At 44.5% G+C, this 26,125-nt stretch overlaps 1 protein-coding gene across 1 annotated transcript; it reads right to left on the reverse strand.

The window, feature by feature from the left end:
• Nucleotides 1-1,176: 1,176 nt before the first annotated feature.
• Nucleotides 1,177-21,182, reverse strand: LOC116510905 (serine/threonine-protein kinase 38-like). The gene is made up of 12 exons (XM_032220539.1): nucleotides 21,089-21,182; nucleotides 20,181-20,303; nucleotides 18,544-18,627; nucleotides 15,190-15,313; nucleotides 12,840-12,994; nucleotides 11,096-11,198; nucleotides 9,547-9,608; nucleotides 7,888-8,005; nucleotides 6,197-6,320; nucleotides 5,317-5,412; nucleotides 3,373-3,464; nucleotides 1,177-1,806 (listed from the first exon to the last, which is right to left on the reverse strand). Exons 1-12 carry the CDS (start codon nucleotides 21,179-21,181, stop codon nucleotides 1,679-1,681), a joined length of 1,302 nt encoding a protein of 433 aa, XP_032076430.1. The 5' UTR covers nucleotide 21,182; the 3' UTR covers nucleotides 1,177-1,678.
• Nucleotides 21,183-26,125: the final 4,943 nt, after the last annotated feature.

Here is a 26,125-nt window from a genome sequence, read left to right on the forward strand (position 1 = left end):
AGGAAATTCTGCTTTCTAGCTAATATAAATTGGGCATCACAGCTGATCGTCGGAAAAACTAGTTTGCCCGAACTGGTTTCGTTTTTTTTATTACCGGTTCGGGCGAACTGGTACGATTTCACCCCTGATTTGTTTCCCTTCTGAAAGCAGCTAAAGGCTCACCTTAAGGGTTGAATCCAGTTCCAAACCAGTTTGACTATGAATTACAATCTGAAAGAGTCGCTTCTCTTTAGTGTTAATACGAAGGAGCCCTGAGCGAGAGCAAGAAGCCAACGAGTGTGGCAAAAAAAAAATCCTATTTAAAAATAGCTCATTTAAATAACTTTATGACGGCTTTTTTTACATCCACCGTCCTTCCTCCGTAGGGGAGCGCGTTATCGAACGTGGCTTCCCCTTCTTTGCGTTTTTCATACAGGTAATCCTCGACGTACGACCGCAAACTGGGCCCCCAAACCTCTTTGGTTAGGCCAGGCCTCGGTTCATCTGTCCCCTTTTGCGACCTTCCTAGCCACAGTTGTTAAGTGAATCGTCGCAGGCGTTAAGTGAGTCACACAGTTGTTAAGCGAATCCGGCTTTCCGCGTTGACTCTGTGGGTCGGAAGGTCGCAAAAGGGGATCACCTGGACACTGCAACCGTCACAGATACGAGTCGGTTGGCAAACATCTGAAGCTTGACCGTGTGACCACGGGGAGGCTGGAACGGACACAAGTGTGGAGAAAAAGGCCGCGGGTCACTTTTCTCAGCGCCGTCGCAGCTTCGAAATGGTCACTAAATGGACTGTTGTAAGTCAAGGATTACCTGTCCTTTCTACCATAAAAAACTGCCCAGGTAAACACCTTTGTTGATGAAGAAGCTGAGCTGGAAGGCGGAGTAAAATATGTCATTAGTTTGGAGTCATTGCGTCGCCACAATAGACCTCTTACACAAACACCCTCGTTTTAACACCTGGGCGAACCGACATGTAGTTCAAACCCAGTGGTGGGTTCCTCTCCCCGCCGCTACCAGTATGGTGCTCACTGGGCCGTGTGTCCTTTCGTGCACACGCGCTGCGCACGCATACGCACTCCATCACCCCCGCGACACCCAGCTGCTTGTCGGAGCTCACTGTGTGTCCGTGTGTGCACAATTGGCCGGTTGCTTTAAAAACTGGTATAGAACGCGGGCAGGCGGGTGGGCCAAACGAACCACCGTACCAGGACGCTGTCAGCTGCTCCCGGCTACTACTGGTATGGCCGTACAGGACCGTACCGGCTGGAACCCACCACTGTTCAAACCATAAACCAAGTGACCCAGGTGGCAGAATTGACCATTACAATGTACATTTCGGCAGTGCAGATACAAAGAGGAAATGTCAGTTTGCTTCTTCTTTTTCTTCTTTCTCTCTCTCTCTCTCTCTCTCTCTCTCTTTTTTCCCTTTCAATTTCCAGTACCTCTGTTGTAATAAAGTTTTAACAAAAATAATTCGCTATTGATAGAAGCCGCCAGCTGGCACTGCCAACTGTCCGTAGTCTCGGAAAATTCTAATCCGGTAGAATTCCTTAATTCTTTTTGGAGGGAGGAGGGGGGGTGTTAGGGAGAGTCCGCGGGCGCCGGTCTGCGGGAACGCCGGAGCGGGTGGAGACGGAGCGGAGGCAGGCGGGGTACCTGAGTTCTGACGCTTCCTGGCCCGCTGCGTCTCTCACAACTTCCCGGCTTTCATGTAAGACGGGATGGAGCCCCGCTGAGTCAGCCCTTCGAACCTCTTGTAGGTGTAATTGAGGAAAACCCAGTCTTTGGACTTGAAATCCGGTTCGGTGGTGTTCGGCACTAGAACGCAAAAAAAGATGCGATTGTGATGAAACGGGGGGGGGGGGTATTTCCGTAAAGTTTGGTGCAAATGGAAAGTAGGAAGCGGGTCTCGGACTACATGTTTGTTATTAAATCGTGGGGGGCTCTCCTCTTCTTTTCTCTTTCGTTCTTTTCTCTCCTTCTCCCTCCCCTTTTTTCTCTTTCATTCTTCTCTTTCATTCTTTTCTCTCTTCCCTCTCCTTTTCTTTTTCATTCTTCTCTTTCGTTCTTTTCTCTCCCCCTTCCCTTTTTTCTCTTTCATTCTTCTATTTCGTTCTTTTCTCTCTCCTCTCCTCCCCTCTTTTTTCTTTTGTTCTCTCTCCCCCTCCCCTTTTCTTTTCTTTTTCATTCTTTTCTCTCTCCTCCCCTCTTTACTCTTTCTTTTCTCTCTCTTCTCTCATCTCTCCCTTCCCCTCTCCTCTCCTCTTCTTCCCTTTAATTCTTCTCTTTCATTCTTTTCTCTCTCCCCCTTTTTTCTCTTTCATTCTTCTCTTTCGTTCTTTTCTTTCTCCTCTCCTCCCCTCCCCTCTTCTTTTTTCTTTTGTCCTTTTCTCTCTCCCTCTCCCCTTTTCTTTTCTCTTTCATTCTTCTCTTTCATTCTTTTCCCTCTCCTCCCCTTTTCTTTTTCATGCTTCTCTTTTGTTCTTTTCTCTCTCCTCCCTTTCTTCTCCTTTCTCTCCTCTCTTCCTTCCCCTCCCCTTTCTCTTTCATTCTTTTCTCTATCCTCCCCTCTCCTCCTCTCTACTTTTCTCTTTCATTCTTCTCTTTTGTTCTTTTCTCTCTCCTCCCTTTCCTCCCCTTTCTCTCCTCTCTTCCTTCCCTCCCCTCTCTTTTCTCTTTCAGCCTTCTCTTTCATTTTTTTCTCTCTTCCTTCCCCTTTTCTCTTTTATTCTTCTCTTTCATTCTTTTCTCTCTCACTCCTCTCTCTCCCCTCCCCTCTTCTTTTTTCTTTTGTTCTTTTCTCTCTCTCCCTCCCTTTTTCTTTTCTCTTTCATTCTTCTCTTTCATTCTTTTCTTTCTCCTCCCCTCTTTACTCTTTCTTTTCTCTCTCTTCTCTCATCTCTCCCTTCCCCTCTCCTCCCCTCTTCCTCCCTTTCATTCTTCTCTTTCATTCTTTTCTCTCTCCTCCCCTTTTCTTTTTCATGCTTCTCTTTTGTTCTTTCTCTCTCCTCCCTTTCCTCTCCTTTCTCTCTTCTCCTCTCTTCCTTCCCCTCCCCTTTCTCTTTCATTCTTTTCTCTCTCCTCCCCTCTCCTCCTCTCTACTTTTCTCCTTCATTCTTCTTTTTTGTTCTTTTCTCTCCCCTCCCTTTCCTCTCCTTTCTCTCCTCTTTCTCTTCCCTCTCTTTTCTCTTTCAGACTTCTCTTTCCTTTTTTCCTCTCTCCCTTCCCCTTTTCTCTTTTATTCTTCTCTTTCATTCTTTTCTCTCTCACTCCTCTCTCTCCCCTCCCCTCTTCCTTCCTCTTCCATTCTTTTCTGTCCCATCTCTCCTCTCCCCCCACTCCCCTCTGCTCTCAACCATAAGGTATTGTTACATCCACGCTCACCTGGTTGTAAAATATCAGATTCGGGGAATTCATCGAAATTGGAGGTGTCATCTATACTTTTGATTTCTATAGTGATCGCAGCTGGCCTTTCTCTAAAAGGAGAAGCAAAGGTCAGACAGATTACAAGCAATGTTGGGATCAGCGCAACTGAATCTTGCTTTAAAATAAAATAATAAATCATAGGAATATAATTCTAACGGTTGGGTTGGCAATATATAAATCATGTAACAATGCTATACCTGTTTCTTTAGATCATACTGTAAAATGTGATTGGTTGCTGTTTCCTCAATTGGCCATTAGAGGGAGCCAGAACAACTGATAGCTCTCTGTTTGTTAGATGCTGGGCTGATCTGATCTGAGTGTTTTTGGAAGCTGGCTGTTAGAAAGTGCCGTGAGCTATTGTAAGTTTTGCAACTGTTAGCAAACTTTGAGTTCTGAACTGATTATATGATACTGGACTATGTTATTTGGATTATTCCTTAACTGGAAGACATTGATGACTGACTGAATTTTCCGTGTATGACCTGGACTGTTTGATGGACTCTGAAACCTCTATTTCCACAAAAGTAGAAGCATATTTAAACTGCAGTGTCTCTGTATGCTGGTTTGTGTGTTCTCCAACACAACTCTCACAACGCTTCGCTGAACGTACTCGCTCTCCCAACGGGGAGCTTTCCTAACAATCACCTCTAACAAAATAAACAAATATATCTGTATCTGCTACTTCCATCCTGAATTCACTTAGAGGCCTTTCCAGGTAGTTCCAGGGGAGCACACATTGACCTGGACATACGACGGTTTTCCATCATTATAACCTCCGCAGCATCCCCATGGCCACGCGATTTGGCAGCTGACTCGTATTTATGACGGTTGCTTCAGGCAAGCAAATTTCAACGGGGAAGCCAGATTCGCATAACGACTAACTTAACAACTGCAGGGATCCGCTTAACAAACATGTGCAAAACTGGTTGCAAAATGGGGCAAAGCGCACTTCACAAATGTCTCGCTTAGCAACAGAAATTTTGGACACAGTTCAGGTTGTTGAACGCGGGTGGTGTCTCCTTAAGACATGTGTGTATTTTGAGGGAGCCATATGGGGTGGCGTAGTGGTTAGTATGCAGAATTGCAGAATATGCAGAATTGCAGGCTGACACATTGCCAACTGCCAGCAGTTCGATCCTGACCGGCTCAAGGTTGACTCAGGTCGGTAAAAGGCTGACTCTGTAAACTTCTCAGAGAGGGCAGTAAAGGCACTGTGAAATGGTACCTGTGTCCTCCCTTCAATTTCAATTCAATTTATTAGATTTATAGGCCGCCCAATCCTGGAGGACTCCCTTCCTCCCTCCCTTGGTACACAGCGGCTACAATGCTGCATTGCAGGCTAACTCTGCCCACTGCCAGCAGTTTGAATCTCACCAGGCTAAAGGTTGACTCCAGAGGGGGGTTCCTACCAGTTCGGACCAGTTCGGCTGAGTAGGCAGTAAGTTGGCTGGCCACGCCCCTGAACCAGTTGTATCGGTGGTGCCCTGTAGGCGCCGCCATCTTGTTTTTTGCTTCTGTGCATGTGCAGAAGTCTTTTTTTTACTTACTGCACATGCACATGAAGCGTCCCTGCACCCAAATCACGTCCCTGAGCGAACCGTCAGTAGAAGAACCCTGGTTGACTCGGCCTTCCGTCCTTCCGAGGTCGGTAAATCAAGGACCCAGATTGTTGGGAGCAAGAGGCTGACTCTGTAAAACTGCTTAGAGAGGGCTGTAAAAGCACTGTAAAGCGGTATATAAGTCTAAGCGCTATTGCTATTGCTATCTATCTATCTGTGGTGGCACAGTGGTGAGAATGCAGTATTGCAGGCTGGCTCTGCCCACTGTCAGCAGTTCGTAAAGTCCTGTCTATGCCTCCATTTCTCCTGAATTCTTCCATTTTTCATTTTCCGCTAACCCTACCTGATGTGGGCCCAATCCACCGCTTCGAAAAATGCGTGGCTCTTAATTTCTTCTATTCCGTTGCTGCCGACTCTGTTTTCAGCATCGATGCAAAATCTGGAAGAGAGGGGAGATTTTATTTTTTAAAGGGAAGGAAAGTTATTACTAGCTTACAACGATTCATTTAGTGACCGTTCGATGTTACAACGGTGCTGAAAAATATGACTGAGGATCGTTTTCCACAGTTACGACCACTGTGGCATTTCTGTGACCATGTGATAAAAATTCAGACCCTTGGAAACTGACTTGTATTTATGACTGCTGCAGTGTCCTGGGGTCACGTGTGACTAATTTAACAGATGCAACGATCCGCTTAACAACGATGGGAAGAACAGTCGTAGAATGGGGCAAACTCACAGAACAAATGTTTCACTTAGCAACATAATTTTCGCATGCAGGAGCACGCCTGAGTCAGTAGTAAAAAATTTGGCAACCCGTGACTGTTTCACATCCACAAGAAATCTAAGTCCAGCCCGCCATGAATTCCTTATCTCCCGCTAATTTCCCTTGGCTGTTAGTAGTTCAGATTCTCATAGGGAGCTTAAGCTTGCAATGCAATCTTTATAGCTGTTTGAACCGCCTGAATCTCTTCATTTCTCTGGTGCTTGACCCCTGGCTTCCTTCCCACTGCCAAACGTAATATTTACGAGTCTACACTTGCATGAAAAGGACAGCCCTTCCATCCCATAAGCTAAGTTTCTCTGACGAGTAATTCTATCGTTGTAATGTAAAGTTTCTTTAGGATAATGACGAAGCAAAGTAGAATTATCAATAGCAGGCTAGCAAAATTGCTCATTCATGGGTTTTCTACCCACGTAAGGGAAACACTTGTTCTACTTACTTTAAAATGAGGTCTTTTGCTTTTTCTGAAATGGGAACTTCCGGCGGAAATACCAACGTTTCTTTCCAGTTCATAATTTTTCTATAGGTTTCTTGGGGTGTTTCAGAGCAGAATGGGGGGTATCCTGTCGAATGGGAGACAATGAAAGCGCTGGGCTAGATGAACAATATTTAAGTACTTGGAATAAACTTATACAATACAATACAATAGCAGAGTTGGAAGGGACCTTGGAGGTCTTCTAGTCCAACCCCTGCCTAGGCAGGAAACCCTATACCGTTTCAGACAAATGGCTATCCAGCATCTTCTTAAAGACTTTCAGTGTTGGAGCATTCATAACTTCTGGAGGCAACTTCTGTTCCACTGATAGATAGCATCATATTAATTCTCCTTGGTTCTATCTCCAAAACCAACTTCCCCAATATCTCAAGGGTTGCCCCAAAGAAGAGGGAGTCAAGCTATTCTCCAAAGCACCTGAGGGCAGGACAAGAAGCAACGGGTGGAAACTAATCAAGGAGAGAAGCAATTTAGAACTGAGGAGAAATTTCCTGAGAGTGAGAACAATTAATCAGTGGAACAACTTGCCTCCAGAAGTTGTGAATACCCCAACACTGGAAGTTCTTAAAAATAAATTGGACGGCCACTTGTCTGAAATGGGGTAGGGTTTCCTGCATGAACAGGGGGTTGGACTAGAAAACCTCCAATGTCCCTTCCAACTTTGTTATTCTGTCATTCTGTTATGCTGTTATCCCTTCCTTCCTTCTTTCCTCCCTCTCTCCTCCCTCCCTCCTTCCTTTCTTCTTTCCTCCCTCCCTCCCTCCCTCCTTCCTTCTTTCTCCCTCCCTCCTTCCTTCCTTCTTTCCTCCCTCTCTCCTCCCTGCCTCCTTCCTTCTTTCTTTCTTCCCTCCCTCCTTCTTTCTCCCTCCCCCCTCCTTCTTTCCTTCTTTCCTCCCTCTCTCCTCCCTCCCTCCTTCCTTTCTTCTTTCCTCCCTCCCTCCTTCCTTCTTTCTCCCTCCCTCCTTCCTTCCTTCTTTCCTCCCTCTCTTCTCCCTCCCTCCTTCCTTCCTTTCTTCTTTCCTCCCTCCCTCCTTCCTTCCTTCTTTCCTCCCTCTCTCCTCCCTCCCTCCTTCCTTTCTTCTTCCTTCCTTCCTCCCCCTTCCTTCCTTCCTTCTTTCTCCCTCCCTTCCTTCTTTCCTCCCTCCCTCTCTCCTTCCTTCCTCACTCCCTCCTTCCTTCTTTCCTCCCTCCCTCCCTTCGTTCTTCCCTCCCTTCTTTCCTCCCTCCCTCTCTCCTCCCTTCCTCCCTCCATGCCTGGATGTCTTTAAGAAGAGATTGGACAGCCATTTGTCTGAAGTGGTGTAGGGTTTCCTGCCTGAGCAGGAGGCTGGACTAAAAAACTTCCAATGTCCCTTCTGACTGTTGCTTTGTATTCTACACCTTTGAAATGACGGAAATCCTAAAGGGAATCAGCCCTGTCCTTTGGAAGGGCAGATCCTGACACTGGAGCTCAAAGACTTTGGCCACCAAAGACAAAGATGAGAAAAGACCCCCTCGATGCTTTGGCCACCAAATGAGAAGTCTCCTTGGAGAAGGCCCTGATGTTGGGAAAGGCCAAAGGAGAAAGAGAAGGACAGAGGATGAGATGGTTAGGTACGGTCACCGGCACGACAAACGTGAGTTTGGGTTCCTCTCACCTATTAGCATCTCGTACATGATGACGCCCAAAGACCACCAATCACAGAGCTTGTTGTAACCCGTCTGCATGAAAACCTCGGGCGCGATGTAGTCCGGAGTCCCGACCGTTGAATAGGCCTGAAAAAAATGATATTTCGGAGATCACCTTTGGAAACCAATCCAGGTTTTTATGCCTTTCCAACAAAAAGAAAAAAGCAGAACAGAGTCTTCCGTCTATGGCAGGGGTCTCTCCAAGCTTGGCAACTTTACGACTTGCGGACTTCCACTCCCAGAATTCCTCAGCCAGCTAATTCTGGGAGTTAAAGTCCAGAAGTCATAAAGTTGTCAAGCTTGGAGACCCTCCCTCTCCCCCCCGCCCCCCAATCTATGATCTAGTTTGGTTTTTATGGATTCTCTGAAAAAAGGCATTGTTGTAGCCTTCTTCGCTTCTGGTTTCTGGCCAAGAAAAAATAAATAACAGGCACTGGAGGGAATTGGTCCTCTTCTACTCCTCAAACCCTCCTCCCTTCTAGTACTGATGATGCTACTTAGCTGGGTCATAAAATGTCTGCAAGTAAGCAACCAATGCACCCCATAATTTAAATCTCTGAACAACCCCACCTCCCCCACTTTCTCTTCTAGCACTGGTGATGTTACTTAGTTGGTTCATAAAATGTCTGCAAGAAAAAAGCTAAACTCAGAGAAGACCAAGGACCCCACTGTCGTCGTTCTCCTCCTCCTCCTCCTCCTCCTCCTCTTCCTCCTCTTCCTCCTCCTCCTCCTCCTCCTCCTCCCCCACCTCTTCCTTCTAGCACTGATGATGTTACTTAGTTGGGTCATAAAATATCTTCAAGCATACAACCAAACTCAGAGAATGCCAAGGACCCCACAGTTCTCCTCCTCCTCTCCTCCTCTTCCTCCTCCTCCACCTTTCCTCCTCCTCCTCTTCCTTCTCCTGCTCTTCCACAAATCCCACTCGCTTCTAACACTGATGTTGTTACCTAGTTGGGTCATAAAATATCTTCAAGCATATAACCAAACTCAGAGAATGCCAAGGACCCCACAGTCCTCCTCCTCCTCTCCTCCTCCTCCTCCTCCTCCTCCTCCTCCTCCTCCTCCACCTTTCCTCTTCCTCCTCCTCCTCTTCCTCCTCCTCCGCTTCCTCCTCCTCCTCTCCACAAACCCCACTTCCTTCTAGCACTGATGTTGTTACCTAATTGGGTCATAAAATATCTAGCTCAGAGAATGCCAAGGATCCCACAGTTCTCCTCCTCCTCTCTTCCTCCTCCTCCTCCTCCTCCTCCTCCTCCTCCTCATTTCCTCTTCCTTCTCCTCCTCCTTTTCCTCCTCCTCCCTCTCCTGTCCACAAACCCCACTGCCTTCTAGCACTGATGATGTTACCTAGTTGGGTCACAAAATATCCGCAAGAAAACCACCAAGCTCAGAGAGCCCCAAGGGACCCACAATCTTCCTCCTTCTCTTCCTCCTCCTCCTCTCCACAAACCCCACTCCTCCTTGCACTGATGATGTTACCTAGTTTGGCCATGAAATGTCCGCAAGAACAAACCCAAGCTCAGGGAGCTAACAAGGAGGCCTTGAAGACCACCTAACTTCCTCCAAACATTTTTTTTTTTACGTCGGACGGACTTTGTAGAAGCAGGTCTGCAGGAAATACTCACCAGTTGTCGCCTGTTCTTCTTCCACGTCTCTGCTTTCCTTTTGGAGTTCATATTCTGAAACGCTGAGTCCCAAAACAAAGAAACAAGTGAATGTTTTCCGTTTTAAGGGCATTATGACCATTCAGCCTGCTTATGGTTCCGGTCCAGGAAGCCAAAAAGTGACAGGGATAAATGACAGGGCCCTTTTCTCATGCAAACGTTTAAAAAAAGAAGCTATTTTAATTATTTCTTTCCTTCCCTAAATGTCTCCCCAACGTAGAATCGCAATGCATTGAGAGCAGTTCTGCACCAAATCTTTGGGGACGCAACGTTGGAAACGGTGCGTCTTGGTTTTTTTAATAGATTTGTATTGTTTTTTCCCCCATCTATAACAACTTTCAATCATCACGTTAACACTGTTGTGTCAGGGTGCCTATATATATATATACTGTGGTTCCCCGAAAATAAGACAGGGTCTTATTTTCTTTTGAAAGTGCTTGGCCTTATTTTCAGGGAGGTCTTATTATTATTATTATTTTATTTAAAAAAAAATATTTTCAAAACAAACATACAAATCCTCCTTTACATACTGTAGAAAGTGTATCAGTTGGTTACAAAAGGCTTTTGTGCATCTCTTCCGCCGTCATCAAATATAATTCATATTAATTCAAGTATCTTAACTCAAATATTTACTATATTAACATCATCATACCTCCACTTTTGTTTGACTATCATTATTTAAACGTCCTTCATCATAAAACGTACCAAGATTTAATACATAACCACATGCTGGCATTTCATTTACTTATTTACAATATCCACCATTAACATTATATCCTCATATCTTGTTTTAGCTAAACATCCATAATATTTAATACCGAGATTTTCTAATCCTCCATATATATAGTTTATTATCGTTATCCTTTCTTTATTTAACTATATCCTGTATCGTAACATTTTCCCCCTATTAGTTAAAACTTAACTGTATCTAGTTTTGGTTTTTTATTATAATTATTATTGTTATTAATAATCTTTATATATAGTCCAAAATATTTCTAACCTTCCCTTCTCATATCCAATTATTACTTATCATAACAGCTCAACATTGTATACATTACTAGCATTATCAATTTTTATTTAACTATACCTATTACCACTGGATTTAACTAAGTTTAGCTAATTTTGAATTATACTCTTCCATCTATCAATCTGTATCTCTCCAATAACAAAACAATCTTATATTTACTGCCATTAGTGGATGCACCGTTGACTACAGCCAAAATAACGTTTGGAAATATATATTGGAAATGCAGTTATTTCCCTCCAGATGAACTAGTGATTCAGAAAAATTCTAGATTGTGCAGAAATAGATAAATTGACATTAAAATTAAAGGACAAAGAAGAGTCTATGAAATTTGGGATAATTGGTATAAATGGTTGCATAACAGAAATAAAATTACTTTAGCCAAGGAGCAACAGAGGAACCAGTTCAACCTCGAGCCATAAATACCCTCCTCCATCAATACAGTATGCGGAATATTTATCGTAAGGCGGAATTTGCAGTACTTACAGAAGTCACTTGGTGGATTATGCGTGAGGTTTCTGTAGAATTCAGTTCGGTGAGCTTTCTTTAAACCTGTGCATAGCCCAAAATCAGAGAGTTTTACATGGCCCTACAGAAAGAAAATCATATTCATATTCAATTCACATTCATATGCTCATATGATTAATCCAGATGACTGATGCAAACTTCTGAAGTACTTCTGGAGCTATTCCCTGATTTACATCTAATCATCAAATAGCAGATTGTACCCAAGCAGAAAGCTGCAATTTCATCGTGCCTGAGAAAGTGACACGCAAATAGATTTAAAGCAATGTTTTATTATTATTATGTTATTTGTAAAATTTATTGGCCACCCATCCTAACACAGTAACTCTGGGCAGCTTCCAATATTTAAAAAAAAAACCTGCATAAAATGTAATTTTATACATACATATATATGTACAGTATGTATGAATGAATGAATGAGTGTATGTGCGTGCATATATATGTGTGTGTGTGTGTGTACATATAAACACACATGCATACACACAAACACATTCATACATACATAGACGTTTTATACAGTTTTATATTTTTTGTGTAGTTTTTTACATTTTTTGTTACATTCTCTCTTATACATAATCCATTTTACATCGCATTTATCATTTCTAACTTCGGCCCCCACATTTTCTTACCCTATTTCCATCTTAAGTTTGCATTTTTCTTAACAAATAAACAAAATCATTTTCTGCCCTTTTAGAAAAAGGCGTATCAACTTTATCATTTCATTTTCCATTTGTTATTTCTAGTTTCTATATGTAGCGTATATCCTCAAATCCATTTCAATATAACAAGCATTTTACTTAATTGGTTATCCACACTTAACAATATTATCTTATTTAGCTATATATCATCAACAGTATTAACATATTTCATTTTCTACCAATATCTCTCTTTTTTCGCCACGATGTAGAAAAGATGTGGAGACTCTAGAAAGAGAGCAGAGAAGAGCAACCAAGAGGATTAGGGGACTGGAGACTAAAACATATGAGGAACGGTTGCAGGAACTTGGTATGTCTAGTTTAATGAAAAGAAGGATGAGGGGAGACATGATAGCAGTCTTCCAATATCTCAGGGGTTGCCCCAAAGAAGAGGGAGTCAAGCTATTCTCCAAGGCACCTGAGGGCAGGACAAGAAGCAATGGGTGGAAACTAATCAAGGAGGGAAGCAACTTAGAACTGAGGAGAAATTTCCCAACAGTCAGAACAATTAACCAGTGGAACAACTTGCATTCAGAAGTTGTGAATGCTCCAACACTGGGAGTTTTTAAGAAGATGTTGGATAGCCATTTGTCTGAAATGGTATGGGGTTTCCTGCCTAGGCAGGGGGTTGGACTAGAAGACCTCCAAGGTCCCTTCCAAGTTTGCTATTGTATTGTATTACCTTTCCTAACCACTTTCTCTTAACTCATCTCTACAAAAAGGAGATTTTTGTGTTCATAAAAGGAAGCGGGATGACGAAGCCAACCGTAGCCCAACCTTGGTGGTGCCACAGATATCTGCTGGAAGTGTTTTTTCTCTGAATCTCAGCAACTTTCAGCTGCGTGGGACTTCAACTCCCAGAATTCAACTCCCGGAAGTGTGGACGTCCACTTCCGGAATTCTATTCTGGGGAATTCTGGGAGTTGAAGTCCACCCAGCTGAAAGTTTGCTGAGACATTCCATCCTAGAACAAGGACTCAAGAGAGAGGACAGACAGGAACATGAGATACCTTTGCGTCCAGCAGAAGATTATCAGGTTTAATATCTCTGTGAATGAACCCCAGCTGGTGAATGGCGTCGATAGCGAGCACGGTTTCTGAGATATAAAACTGTGTTTCTTCCTCAGAGAGCGTATCCTTCTTCATGAGCAAAGTCATCATATCACCTGAATCAGGGAGAACGAGACACAGACAGTATTTAGCTGGTGTCAAAAAGCAAAAAAAAACCTGAACACACCGAGTTATTTCGGAGCAGCTTCCTTTATTGCTTCTCGCCTACGGACAGAATCTTGCCAAACTAAAGTAGAAAATGTGCATCATTATAGTCTGAGAATTGCTAGGAAGGAGCTGTCTTATCTTTTCTTCTTCTTCTCCCAGCTAGAGTCTCTAAATTTGGCTGTCTCTTGGTCCTCTGCCCTTCTGGGAATCCAGACTGCGCTCCACCACAGCTGGTTTCGATAGAGGGGGGAAATGAATGAAAATGATACCGTGATCCTCCCACGCCTCCACCTCACCAGTTCACCTCCTAAATGACCCTGACCTGATGTATCCTCCCTGTTCTGACCCTCCTCGTCCCACACCAAAACACTCCGAGCCAAAGATACTTTACGGAATTTATTAATAGACAGACAGGTCCTTGGCAGCAAACCGGCACAGACAAGCCTTGGCAGCAATCCAGCATGCCAAGCTCACAATTCTGTTCTCCAACATTAGTTAATGCGTTGACTTCTGCAAAAGGGGCGTGTGCACAAGCAGTCCTTTTATAGTCTGGAGAGGAGCCTAATGACCACCAGCTGAGTGCAATTACCTCCTGTAACTGCGCAACTGTTCCTTACGCCTATTAGCTTTCTGGTGCCAGGCATCCAGGAACAACTCACTGCTGACGTCCGGATCACACTCCTTTGTCTCCTCCCCACTGGTCCAAGGCTCAGGCGCCTCCTGGTGGCCAACCAGCCTCTCTGCACCCTGCTCGGAGTCGGAACCCTGTCCAGGGTCCTCCACATCCTCCAGAGCCGACTCATAGGGCCCCTCGCTGTCGGAGTCTGGTGGCAGCTCCAACAGCTCCTGCTGGGCCACAACACCTCCCTATCACAAGACCGTCACTTTACACACCCACCCCTGACCCATCACAAGACCCACCATAAGACCCTCACTTGACACACTCACACCTGAAGCCCTTATAAACCGAAGAACACCAATACTGACATCCCCCAAACGCCACTGAAGATGTGACCTAACATGATAACAAAACGTTCAGAAACCAACCCACAACCCCAGAGAATTAATCTTCGCCCTCAAATGATACCCTCTTTCCTTGAAAATAAGACCTCCTCCCCAGATAATAAACCCAATTGGGCTTTTGAGTGCATACGCTAAAATAAGCCCTCCCCTGAAAATAAGCCCTCCCAGAAAATATGGCAACACAGCAGCAGAAGCCCTGAGGTGACCATGCTTGCCACCTCCTGCACCTCAAAAATAATAAGCCCTCCCCGAAAATAAGGCCAAGCGCTTATTTCGGAGGTCAAAAGAAAATAAGACCCTGTCTTATTTTCGGGGAAACGTGGTACAATCTCCAATATTCTAATAATGGCTATGATAATATGGCCAAGATCATAGAACGTAGAATAATAAGGCTGGAAGGGACCTTGGAGGTCTTCTAGTCCAACCCCCCTGGAGATCCTATACTGTTCTGGACAAATGGCTGTCCACCCTCTTCTTGAAAACCTCCAGAGATGAAGCTCCCACAACTTCTGGAGTTAAGCCATTCCACATATTAATTGTGGGGATTAATCACAAAGGACATTTCACTGAGGAACAAGCAGAAGGCATTCCAGGAGTGTTATGTGGCCCAACTCCATTGCTACCAAGATTTCATGGTTTTGATTTTTAGTTTCTTGTTGGATTTATCTTAATGTTATTATGACATAAGCTCCAAGTCAACGCAAATAAAATATTCCCCACCATTAAGGGAGAGAGAGGGAAAAATGGCTGCCAGACTGAGCAGATTTGAGTCAACACAAATCTCAACCTTGGGAAAATGGCGGTTTTTCACTGAAAATATTCTCTGAAATGCCCCATTAGTTATTGAAATCATCATCATTTAACAACCCCATAATCTCTTGCAAGGTGGCGTCTGTCTGGGCAACTGAATGGAGCTAGCAGAGTGTTTTACTGGCCGGATGCCACGCCTGTCGCCAATGAGGAGTTTTGTTCAGCAGATAAATTCTCACTGTGCCCAGAGAGAGAAATATCTGACTCTACCTAGGATCGAACCCACTGCCTCCTGATGGTGAGAGCTCCACCTACAGGCCACCGCACCACTCTCAATTAGTCACTGAAATAGTTTCGCTGAACTGTTTACCTCCCGGAAGAAACTCCATAATCAAGTAAAGGTTGCGTTTGTCCTGAAAACTGTAGAACATCTTCACGACCCAGGCACCATCGGCTTCAACAAGGATGTCCCTTTCTGCTCGGATGTGAGCCACCTGCAAGAGGAACACGGCCAATCAGATGAAGGTTGAAGGCAAAAAAGGAGTTTGCCTACCAAACACATTTGTACATAAAACAGTTTTCAGGGCAATGATACTTTTATTGCTGTCAGGTGTAAGGCAGCCTTTCCTAACTCGCTGGCACTCAGTACAGGTTGGACTACAACCCTCATCGGATTGTCCCCTACACTCCAAAGATGGAGATATCTGTTTCCGCCGGTGGAAGAGAATATTTTTAGCTCAGGGTTGAACTGTGAGGTCCTTGGTGCTCTCCGAGTTGGGTTGTTTTCGTGGAAACATTTCATTGAAGGGCAAACGCCACACCCTTCTAGCACTGATGATGTTCCCTAGTTGGGTAATGAAGTGTCTACACAAAAAGCTCACCAAGGATCCCCCAGTCCTCCTCCTCCTTGTTGAGTCACAAAACATCTGCAAAATAACTAAGCTCAGAGAGCACAAAGGACCTGCTCCTCTTCCCCCTCCTTGTATCTCCCTCTTTTCTAGCACTGATGATGTTTCCTAGTTGGGTAATGAGACATCTGCAAGAAAACAACTATTCTCAGAGAGCATCAAGGACCCCACAGTCCTCCTCCTCTTCCTCCTCCTCCCTTCTAGCACTGAGAATGTTACCTAGTTGGGTAATGAGACATCTGCAAGGAAACCACCAAGCTCAGAGAGCACCAAGTCCTCCTCCTTCTCCTCCTCCTCCTTCACTCCCTTCTAGCACTGAGATTGTTACCTAGTTGGGTCATGAGACATCTGCAAGAAAACCACCAAGCTCAGAGAGCACCAAGGATACCAAAGCCCTCCTCCTCTTCCTCTTCCTCCTCTCTGCAAACCCCATTCCCTTCTAGCACTGATGATGTTCCCTAGTTGGGTCATGAGACATCTGCAAGAAAACCACCAAGGTCAGAGGGCACCAAGGACCCTACAGTCTTCCTTCTCCTCCTTCTCTTCTTCTTCTTCTTCCTCCTCCTCTTCCTTCATCCTCAATCCCTCCCTCCTTTCTAGCACTGTATGATGTTCCCTAATTTGTTAATGCACCATCTCCAAGAAAACCACCAAGCTCGGAGAGCACCAAGGATCCAGACATATCTGGCTATGTTGGACAATCTGGAAGAGGATCTGCGATGGTCAAAAGACCTGCTCTTCTTCGCTTGATGATCCTTGGAGCCCCCGCTGTTCCATTTTGACCATTTCTGTTTCCATTATTTTGACCCTCGGCGTGCCATTTTGTAAAAGCCTCTTAGAGCCTCGTTTGGGTTATACGTGGATGTTTAAAGGATAGTAAACAATATTTTTTTTCCCTGCCAAAGAAAGTCAGCACGAGACTGTACCATTTTTCTATCCCCCTAAAACAGATGGGTTTCTTTGAAGGCCTTCCAAGAAAACGAAGGAAGCACCAAAAATTCTCTTGATAACCCTGGAATTTTTGCATGTCAGCTTGTGCTTAAGTTTCAGAGAAGGGCTTGGTTTGGGTCAATTTATACTGCCTGTTTCTGGACTTGCAAGGAAGGAAATGGGTTTGTTTTGTCTCCTAAACTTTCTTACTCTTAACTTTGGAAAAACAGGAAAACTGGAAACAACCTTCCCCGAAGGGAATGAAAAATCCAGCCACTGAAAATGCGGCCTTCGGATGACACGGCTTACACAGAGAGAGAGAGAGAACAGCCAAATGTATCCAGCATTTATTCATCCCATGTCACACCCATGTCTTATTTCGGTGAAAAGGAACACGGGAATAAAATGCACAAAACACAGAATATCAAATCTAAAATCTTAACAGGGAGGTACAAACGTATGCAAATCTAGGTTGCAAATGTTAATTTTTTTTACTTCGTTTGTCTCAGTCGGAAAATCAGCAAAAACTCCATTATAGGCTCTATGTGACTTACCTTATTTTTTGGACTATAAGATGCACCAAGATTTCGAAGAGATAAGTAAGAAAAAAAAGTTTTTGTCCTCCCCGGCCCCCAGGAGCATTCTGTAGGCTTCAGCAGGGCTGGGAGAAGGAAAACACCCCCGTTTTTCACCAAAATGGGGGCATTTTTCCCTTCCCCCAGCCCTGCTGAAGCCTGCAGAGTCCTTTTGGAGAGTGGGAGAAGGGAAAAAACACCTCCGTGTTTGCAAAAAATTGCCCTTTTTAGCCCATTTTTCACAAAAATGGGATGCGGGGGCGGAGCTTCAGGAGCCCAAAAAATGGCTGTATTCAGTGTATAAGACGCACCAACATTTCCACACTCTTTTGGGGGGTGGGGGTGGGAAAGGTGCGTCTTATACTCTGAAAAATACGGTATGTCTTGGATATACTGTAGGTAGTTCTCAGCTTACAACCACAATCAAGGCCAAAATTTCTAGTTGCTCGTTTTACGACCTTCTTTGCCACCTCTGTTGAGCAAACAGTTGTTAAGTTGTTTAAGTGAATCTGGCTTCTTTGTTGACTTCACACACACACACACACACACACACACACACACACACACACACACATGGGACACTGCAACTGTCATAAGTACATGCCAGTTTGCAAGCCTCCTGATTTTGATCACGTGACTAAGGAGATGCATGCTCCGGTCGTAAGTATGAAAAACGACCATAACTCGGGTTTTCTTCAAATCTGTTGTAACCTTGAACTGTCACTAAATGAATTGTTGTAAGTGGAGAATTACCTGTAGTTTTTTTTCTTTTTTTTTATTAAAAAAGTTTTTTTATTAAACTTTTAAAAAACTTTTTCGATCCCACGGTCAGAATTAGTAATATTTTGATATTATAGAGGACATCTGGGCATCTACCAGGAATGGTGTGGTGGCCTGGAGGTAGCGCTCTCACCTCACAATCAGGAAGTTGTGAGATCGATCCCAGGTAGAGGCAGATATTTCTCTTTCTGGGCACAATGAGAATAGATCTGCTGAACAAAACTCCGCTCTGGCAACAGGAAAGGCATCTGGCCAGTAAACCCTCTGCTAGCTCCATTCAATTGCCCAGACTCCATCCCCACAAGGGATTACAGAGTCATTAAAAGAAGATGATCTACACATCAACCACCACCAATGCAAATTCAGTTGGGTGTTGTCCATATCACACTGGGCTGGTCAAATCAGTCCTTGGTCAAAACAACTAGTCCCTAGTTAATACACACATAAAATTCACCGCAAAAATATATGCCTTTTATACATTGTTTTGCAAGTGCCTTAAAGTTATATTTGGAAACCAAAAAAAGGACGTACTTGCTCTTTTTCCAGCATGTCAGCTTTTCTCAATATCTTCATGGCGTAAATATGACCCGTATCTTTTTTCTGAACTAATCGGACCTGTGGATTTAAAAAAAGGGGAGCTATGAATCATGGATTATCAAGTTTGAAGCGCTAATTCAAAACGAGTATGCGTAAAGTTTTCCTTTCCAGTTGTTCTAAAACCCAATGCAATCCTAAATTGCATGAACAGAGGGATGCAATCAAGATCAAGGGGGGTACTAATACCACTCTATAAAGCCTTAGTAAGACCACACCTAGGATACTTCATCAAGCTTTGGTCACCATACTATAAAAAAGATGTTCAGACTCTAGAAAAAGTGCAGAGAAGAGCAACCAAGAGGATTAAGGGACTGGAGATTAAAACCTATGATGAACGGTTGCAGGAACTGGGCATGGCTAGTCTAGGGAAGAGAAGGACCAGGGGAGACAGGAATAGCATCTTCCAATATATGAGGGGCTGCCAAAGAGAGGAGGGGGTAAAGCTATTCTCCAAAGCACCTGAAGGCCAGACAAGGAACAATGGGTGGAAACTGACCAAGGAGAGATTCAACCTGGAAATAAGGAGAAAATTCCTGACAGTGAGAACCATCAACCCACGGAACAGAAGTTGCCTTCAGAAGCTGTGGTAGCTTCATCACTGGAGGCTTTCAAGAGGCTGGATTGCGATCTGTTAAAAATGGCGTAGGGTCTCCTGCTTGAGCAGGGGGTTGGACTAGATGACTCACAAGGTCCCTTCCAATTCTGTTAATCTGACATTTGCTGAAGATCCCTTCCAACTCTGCTATTCTATTATTCCTTCTGTTCTGGCCTTCAGTAACTTCATGGAGTTGGTTCAGTGATCCTCCAAAGTCATCAAGACAACACACTGGTAAATAATGTACAAAATGTTTTATAGGTGGCATCTTCCTCCCACGAGGTCAGCAAAAATGAGTAAGAAACAATCTCCACAGTGTTGGAAATATAGCTCGGCTTTAGGAATCTTTTCATCATACGAACAAAAGCCAAGGATTTTTGGTGCCAGATAAAGGTACGGTTGGAAGAGATGTTAGATCAAAAGATACGATTTAAAACCAGAACTATTCCTATTAGGAATAATGAAAGAAAAATACAGTAAAGGAGTGACATATTTAATGTTGCATGTGTTAGCCGCAGCCAGATTGGTATATGCACAAAATTGGAAAAACAGAGATGCCCCCGCCGAAGAAGAAGAGGTAATAAAGAAAAATTTGATCTGTGCAGAAAAGGACAGACTTGACACTAGAAATCAAAAACAGAGAACGAGACAGAATATTATGAAATTTGGAACAAAATGAATCAAGGGTTGGAAATGAGGAAAAAGGAGTCGGAACAGAACATTTTGAGGACTGTAAAACTGGAACTGGATAATACAGAGATAAATACATAAAGGAGGATAAGGGATGTGTTCATAAGATTAACGTAGCTATGTACAATAAGTAGAAATTGTGCTGTTGGGTTAAAATATGTATGGAAATGACAAAGAAGAGTCGCTCTATGTCTGAAGTTTTTTAATGTTTATTCAATAAAAAAATATTTAAAATTTTAAAAAAAGAAAACGCACCAGGAAATAAATCTTCCGCCCCATCACTAACCTCTCCAAAGGCCCCTCTTCCGATCACCTTCAGGGATTCAAAGTCATCCAGGCCCAGCCTCGTCCTTTTCAACCTTAAAAATTCAGTTTCTTTCCGGGCGTGCTGAGATCTTCGAAGCTTTTTCTGTGGGCAACCAAACATCCCCTTTAAAAGACTGCCACGCTTTTGAGAACCGTTTCTAAACCACAAGATGGCATTGCATACTAATTTAACTCAAGGCTTTCCCACTTTTTATGTGCTCCAGGCCAAAAAGAGAGCTACATCTTCTTGTTCCCGGAGCTCTGAACAAAACAAATCTCATCTTAAGGTAAAGGTTCCCCGCGCATATATGTGCTAGTCGTTCCCGACTCTAGGGGGCGGTGTGCCCATCTCCGTTTCAAAGCCGAAGAGCCAGCGCCGTCTGAAGACATCTCCGTGGTCATGGGACTAAAAGCCCGAAGGGACACGGAATGCTGTTCCCTTCCCACCAAAGGTGGTTCCTATTTTTCTACTTGCATTTTCAACGTGCTTTCGAACTGCTAGGTTGGCAGAAGCTGGGACAAGTCACGGGAGCTCACTCCGTTATGCGGCGCTAGGGATTCGAACCGCCGAACTGCTGACCTTTCTGATTGACAAGTTCAGCGTCTTAGCTACTGAGCCACCGTATTGCTGTAATCACACTGTAGTTCCTTTAATAGAAACCATGTGGTGTATATTTGAAAATATTCTGAATTTTATTTTTCCCCCTTGCTGGTCCTTTCCTCCGTTTACCGCGTCCTTCTGTTGACTTTTTTGGCCCGATGTTATTAAAACAAACACACAAAAACACACACACACACAAATTTTGCTTGCAAGTTCTGAATCACTCAGGATTGTACCAATCCTTAACAAACAAAGCTATAAAAATTTCAGCTTCACGCTTGAATTACCTCTTCGTCTGCTAAGCCCTCTTTCTCCATGGCTACTTCTAGTTTCTTCTGCCTAGGTTGGAGGTACAAATGACGTATTATGAAACAAAACATATTTTTTTTGGTACATGCCAAAACAACTAAGGCACAAAGAGAGGTTTCTCCTGTGCCATTACTCAACTAAAGACATAATTCCCACAGCACTGTCTTACGCCTAGGGATATCTTAACCATGTAGTATGACTCTAATTATTATGATGATGATCCTTCTCATCTTTCCTATTACCTACTCCTATTTGTATCTTACGACTCTCATTTTGTTGCTTGTATCTTATGATTTATGGCTTCGTTGCTTGTATGGATGTGGAGAGCATCTGCATCAAATTCCTTGGGTGTCCAGTTACTCTTGGCCAATAAAGAATATTCTATTCTATTTTAGAATTGAAAAAGAGGATTATTTCACCCCAAACATGGAAACCTGGGTCCAAAGTTTGAAATGCACGACACAAGGCAAGTTAATAATTATGGAAATCACCACTAAAGGGAAGAGAAAATCTTATTCCAAATCTTATTCCTTGCCGCATTATCCAATTTCTCATCCTGATCTCTTTATGGGTAATTGAGACAGGTTGTGGGGGTGGGGGAGAGAGAAAGGGGTTTATTTATATAGACAATTTCTCCCTCAACTTCCTGGATGATCATCCAAGATTAAGAAAATGGAAAGAGATGGGAGAAGAAAGATGGGGAGAGAGGGATAGGAGAGAGGGTAAGGGGGGAAGATAAGGAGGATGAGGAGGAGTGGAATGTAGAGAGAGGAGAAGGAGAAAGGAAGGGGAAGTAGAGTAGGAAAGGATGATGGAGGGAAGAAAGGAGGTAGGAGAGAGGTAAAAAAAAGAGGTATATGGAGAGCAGAAGAGCAATAATGGGTTTTTATTTTTCTGGGCATTGTTGACAAGAGGAACTGATGTAATTATCTTTTAATACTATATGATACTGGCTATGTATAGTATACATGTGATTGTCTGTTATGAAAATGGAAATTAAAAAAAAAAGAAAATGGAAAGAGACACGTTGCAGGATTCAAACGTTAAGCCATGGTCCAGCTCTCCATAATGGTTTGAAGCAGAGCTGGCTGGAGAATTCTGAGAGTTGAGGTCCACGAGTCTTAAAGTTGCCAAGTTTGGGAACCACTGGTTTGAAGGAACACAAATGGGCTGCATCCATTCAGACCAAGTAAGTCGTATCGTGGCTTAGGGTGATGTCTGAACCCAGCCATCATGGTCTGTCCTGGGGTTTCCCAACTTGGCAACTTTAAGACGGGGGGGACGGAGGGACTTCAACACCCAGAATTTCCCAGCTAACTCCTCGTGCAGCTGTAAAAGTCTCAACTGCAAGGTTGGCAAAGGTTAAGACGATCTCGTGGGCAAACCCAGATAAGATTGCAGCTGGCAAACAAGGTGCACGATAAGCTTTGTCAACAAAAGTGTTTGCAGAGTAACAACGGTTGTGCCCAAGAACAAAAGCCAGCTTTGGTCAGAATTCTGGTTAAGGAAAGACTGCAAGAATTAACATTATAACCTTACACGCTATTCATCTTTATTTAATGAACCCATAACCCCTTGCAGGATGGAGTTCTGGGCCTCTGAATGGACTGGAGCTAGCCGAGTGTTTTAAAGGCCAGATGCCCTTCCTGTCGCCAGTGCGGAGTTTTGTTTGGCAGATAAATTCTCTGTGCGCCCAGAGAGAGAAAAACATGACACACTATTCTCCACAATTTAAAGAAAACCCCACCTGTACAGATTTTTCTCTTTCTGCTGCTTAAGTAAAGTCTCTTAGGAGCTGAATTCATCTCCTTGTAACTTCTCAGACCCGCCACGGGGAGTCCTTGCTAAGCAGAGACAGTTGTGAAGTGCCTCCTGCCCCCCCCCCCACGTTTTATGAACCTTCCTTGCCACAGCTATTAAGTGAGTAATGTGGGTGTTGGTGTCAGAAGATTGTGAGAGGGGATTGTGGGACTTTCCAACTGTCGTAAAGTTGCCAAGTATCCAAAATTATTATTTTTCCTTGCAGACGTTTCATTATCCAACTAGGTAACCCCATCAACATTAGGGTTAGTTGGTGCTAGCCCTGATGATGTTACCCATTGGGGGAATAGATATGTTTGCAAGAAAACCACCAAGCTCAGAGAGCACCAAGGACCCCACAGTCCTCCTCCTCCTCCTCCTCTTCCTCCTCCTCCTCCTCTTCCTCCTTCTCCTCCCTGCAAACCCCACTCCCTTCTAGCACTGATGAAGTTACAAAGTTTGGTCATGAAATATCTACAAGAAAACCACCAAGCTCAGAGAGCACCAAGGACCCTACAGTTCTCCTCCTCCTCCTCCTCTCCTCCTCTTCTTCCTCCTTCTCCTCTCTTCCTCCCCCTCCTCCTCTTCCTCCTCCTCCTCTTCTTCTTCTCTCTCTCCCTCTTTTCCTCTTTTTCCTCCTCTTTCTCCTCCTCCTCTTCTCCTTCTCGTCCCCTTCCTCCCCTCCTCCTTCTCCTCCTCTTCTTGCTCCTTCGCCTCCTCTTCCTCCCTCCTCCTCCTCTCTTCTCCTCCTCTTCCTCCCTTCTCCTCCTCCTCCTCCCTTCTCCTCCCTCCTCCTCCCTTCTCCTCGTCTTCCTCCCTTCTCCTCCTCTTCCTCCTTCTCCTCCTCTTCTTCCTCCTCCTCCTCTTCTTCCTCCTTCTCGTCCTCTTCCTGCCCCTCCTCTTCTTCCTCCTCTTCCTCCTCCTCCTTTTCTTCCTCCTCTTCCTCCTCTTCCTCCCCTCCTCCTCCCTACAAACCACTGTCCCTCCTAGAACTGATAACGTTGCCTAGTTTGGAAATGAAACATCTGCAAGAAAACCACCAAGCTCAATCAGGCTTTTGAGTGCATGCGCTAAAATAAGCCCTCCCCCGAAAATAAGCCCTCCCAGAAATATATGGCAACACAGCAGCAGCAGCCATGAGATGACCACGCTCGCCACCTCCTGCACCTCAAAAATAATAAGCCCTCCCTAAAAATAAGGCCAAGCGCTTATTTCAGAGGTCAAAAGAAAATAAGACCCTGTCTTATTTTCGGGGAAACATGGTACAATCTCCAATATTCTAATAATGACTATGATAATGTGGCCAAGATCATAGATCATTGAATAATAAGGCTGGAAGGGACCTTGGAGGTCTTCTAGTCCAACCCCCCTGGAGATCCTATACTGTTCTGGACAAATGGCTGTCCAGCCTCTTCTTGAAAACCTCCAGAGATGAAGCTCCCACAACTTCTGGAGTTAAGCCGTTCCACATATTAATTGTGGGGATTAATCACAAAGGACATTTCACTGAGGAATAAGCAGAAGGCGTTCCAGGAGTGTTATGTGGCCCAACTCCATTGCTACCAAGATTTCATGGTTTTGATTTTTAGATTCATGTTGGGTTTATCTTAATCTATTATTTGTCATCTAGCACTGATGATGTTCCCTAGTTGGGTCATGAAACGTCTGCCAGAAAACCACCAAGGTCAGAGAGCACCAAGGACCCCACAGTCCTCCTCCTCTTCCTTGTCTTCCTCCTCCTCCGTCCCATCCCATCCCCTTCTAGTACTGATGATGTTACCTAGTTGGGGAAAGAAATGTCTGCAAGAAAACAGCCAAGCTCAGAGAGCACCAAGGACCCCACAGTCCTCCTCCTCTTCCTCCTGTTTCGCTTCTTCCTCCTCCTTTTCCTCCTCTTTCTCCTCCTTCCCTTCTTCCTCCTCCTCCTCCTCCCTCTTCTAGCATTGATGATGTTCCCCTAGTTGGGTCATGAAAGTTCTGCCAGAAAACCACCAAGGTCAGAGAGCACCAAGGACCCCACAATCCTCCTCCTCCTCTTCTTCTTCCTCCTCCTCCTCCCTCCTCCCTTCTAGTACTGATGATGTTACCTAGTTGGGTAATGAATGTCTGCAAGAAACAGCCAAGCTCAGAGAGCACCAAGACCCCACAGTCCTCATCCCTCCTCCTCTTCCTCCTGTTTCGCTTCTTCCTCCTCCTTTTCCTCCTCTTTCTCCTCATTCCCTTCTTCCTCCTCCTCCTCCTCCTCTCTTCTAGCATTGATGATGTTCCCTAGTTGGGTCATGAAAGTCTGCCAGAAAACCACCAAGGTCAGAGAGCACCAAGGACCCCACAATCCTCCTCCTCCTCTTCTTCTTCCTCCTCCTCCTCCTCCTCCCTTCTAGTACTGATGATGTTACTAGTTGGGTAATGAATGTCTGCAAGAAAACAGCCAAGCTCAGAGAGCACCAAGGACCCCACAGTCCTCCTCCTCTCCTCTTCCTCCTGTTTCGCTTCTTCCTCCTCCTTTTCCTCCTCTTTCTCCTCCTTCCCTTCTTCCTCCTCCTCCTCCTCCTCTCTTCTAGCATTGATGATGTTCCCTAGTTGGGTCATGAAACGTCTGCCAGAAAACCACCAAGGTCAGAGAGCACCCAAGGACCCCACAATCCTCCTCCTCCTCTTCTTCTTCCTCCTCCTCCTCCTCCTCCCTTCTAGTACTGATGATGTTACCTAGTTGGGTAATGAATGTCTGCAAGAAAACAGCAAGCTCAGAGAGCACCAAGGACCCCACAGTCCTCCTCCTCCTCCTCTTCCTCCTGTTTCGCGTCATTCTCCTCCTTTTCCTCCTCTTTCTCCTCCTTCCCTTCTTCCTCCTCCTCCTCCTCCTCTCTTCTAGCATTGATGAGTTCCCTAGTTGGGTCATGAAAGGTCTAGAAGAAAAGAACCAAGCTCAGAGAGCACCAAGGGCCCCACAGCACTCCTCCTCCTCCTCCTTTTCTTCTTCCTCCTCCTCCTCCTCCTCCCTTCTAGTACTGATGATGTTACCTAGTTGGTAATGAATGTCTGCAAGAAAAGAGCCAAGCTCAGAGAGCACCAAGGACCCCACAGTCCTCCTCCTCCCCTTCCTCCTCTTTCGCTTCTTCCTCCTCCTTTTCCTCCTCTTTCTCCTCCTTCCCTTCCTCCTCTCCTCCTCTCTTCTAGCATTGATGATGTTCCTAGTTGGGTCACAAAACGTTTGC

This window comes from Thamnophis elegans, chromosome 7 (assembly GCF_009769535.1).
Source record: "Thamnophis elegans isolate rThaEle1 chromosome 7, rThaEle1.pri, whole genome shotgun sequence".
Lineage (NCBI taxonomy): Eukaryota > Metazoa > Chordata > Lepidosauria > Squamata > Colubridae > Thamnophis > Thamnophis elegans.

Bases quoted from the DNA above. Each gene is read 5' to 3' on its own strand.
- LOC116510905 (XM_032220539.1), bottom strand. From the start codon at position 21,181: ATGTTTTGTTTCATAATACGTCATTTGTACCTCCAACCTAGGCAGAAG. The intron at 9,609-11,095 runs GTAAGTACTGCA...TTTGGGACTCAG, and splicing joins TAATCCACCAAGTGACTTCT to CGTTTCAGAATATGAACTCC. The intron at 1,807-3,372 runs GTGAGCGTGGAT...TTTGCGTTCTAG, and splicing joins ATCTGATATTTTACAACCAG to TGCCGAACACCACCGAACCG.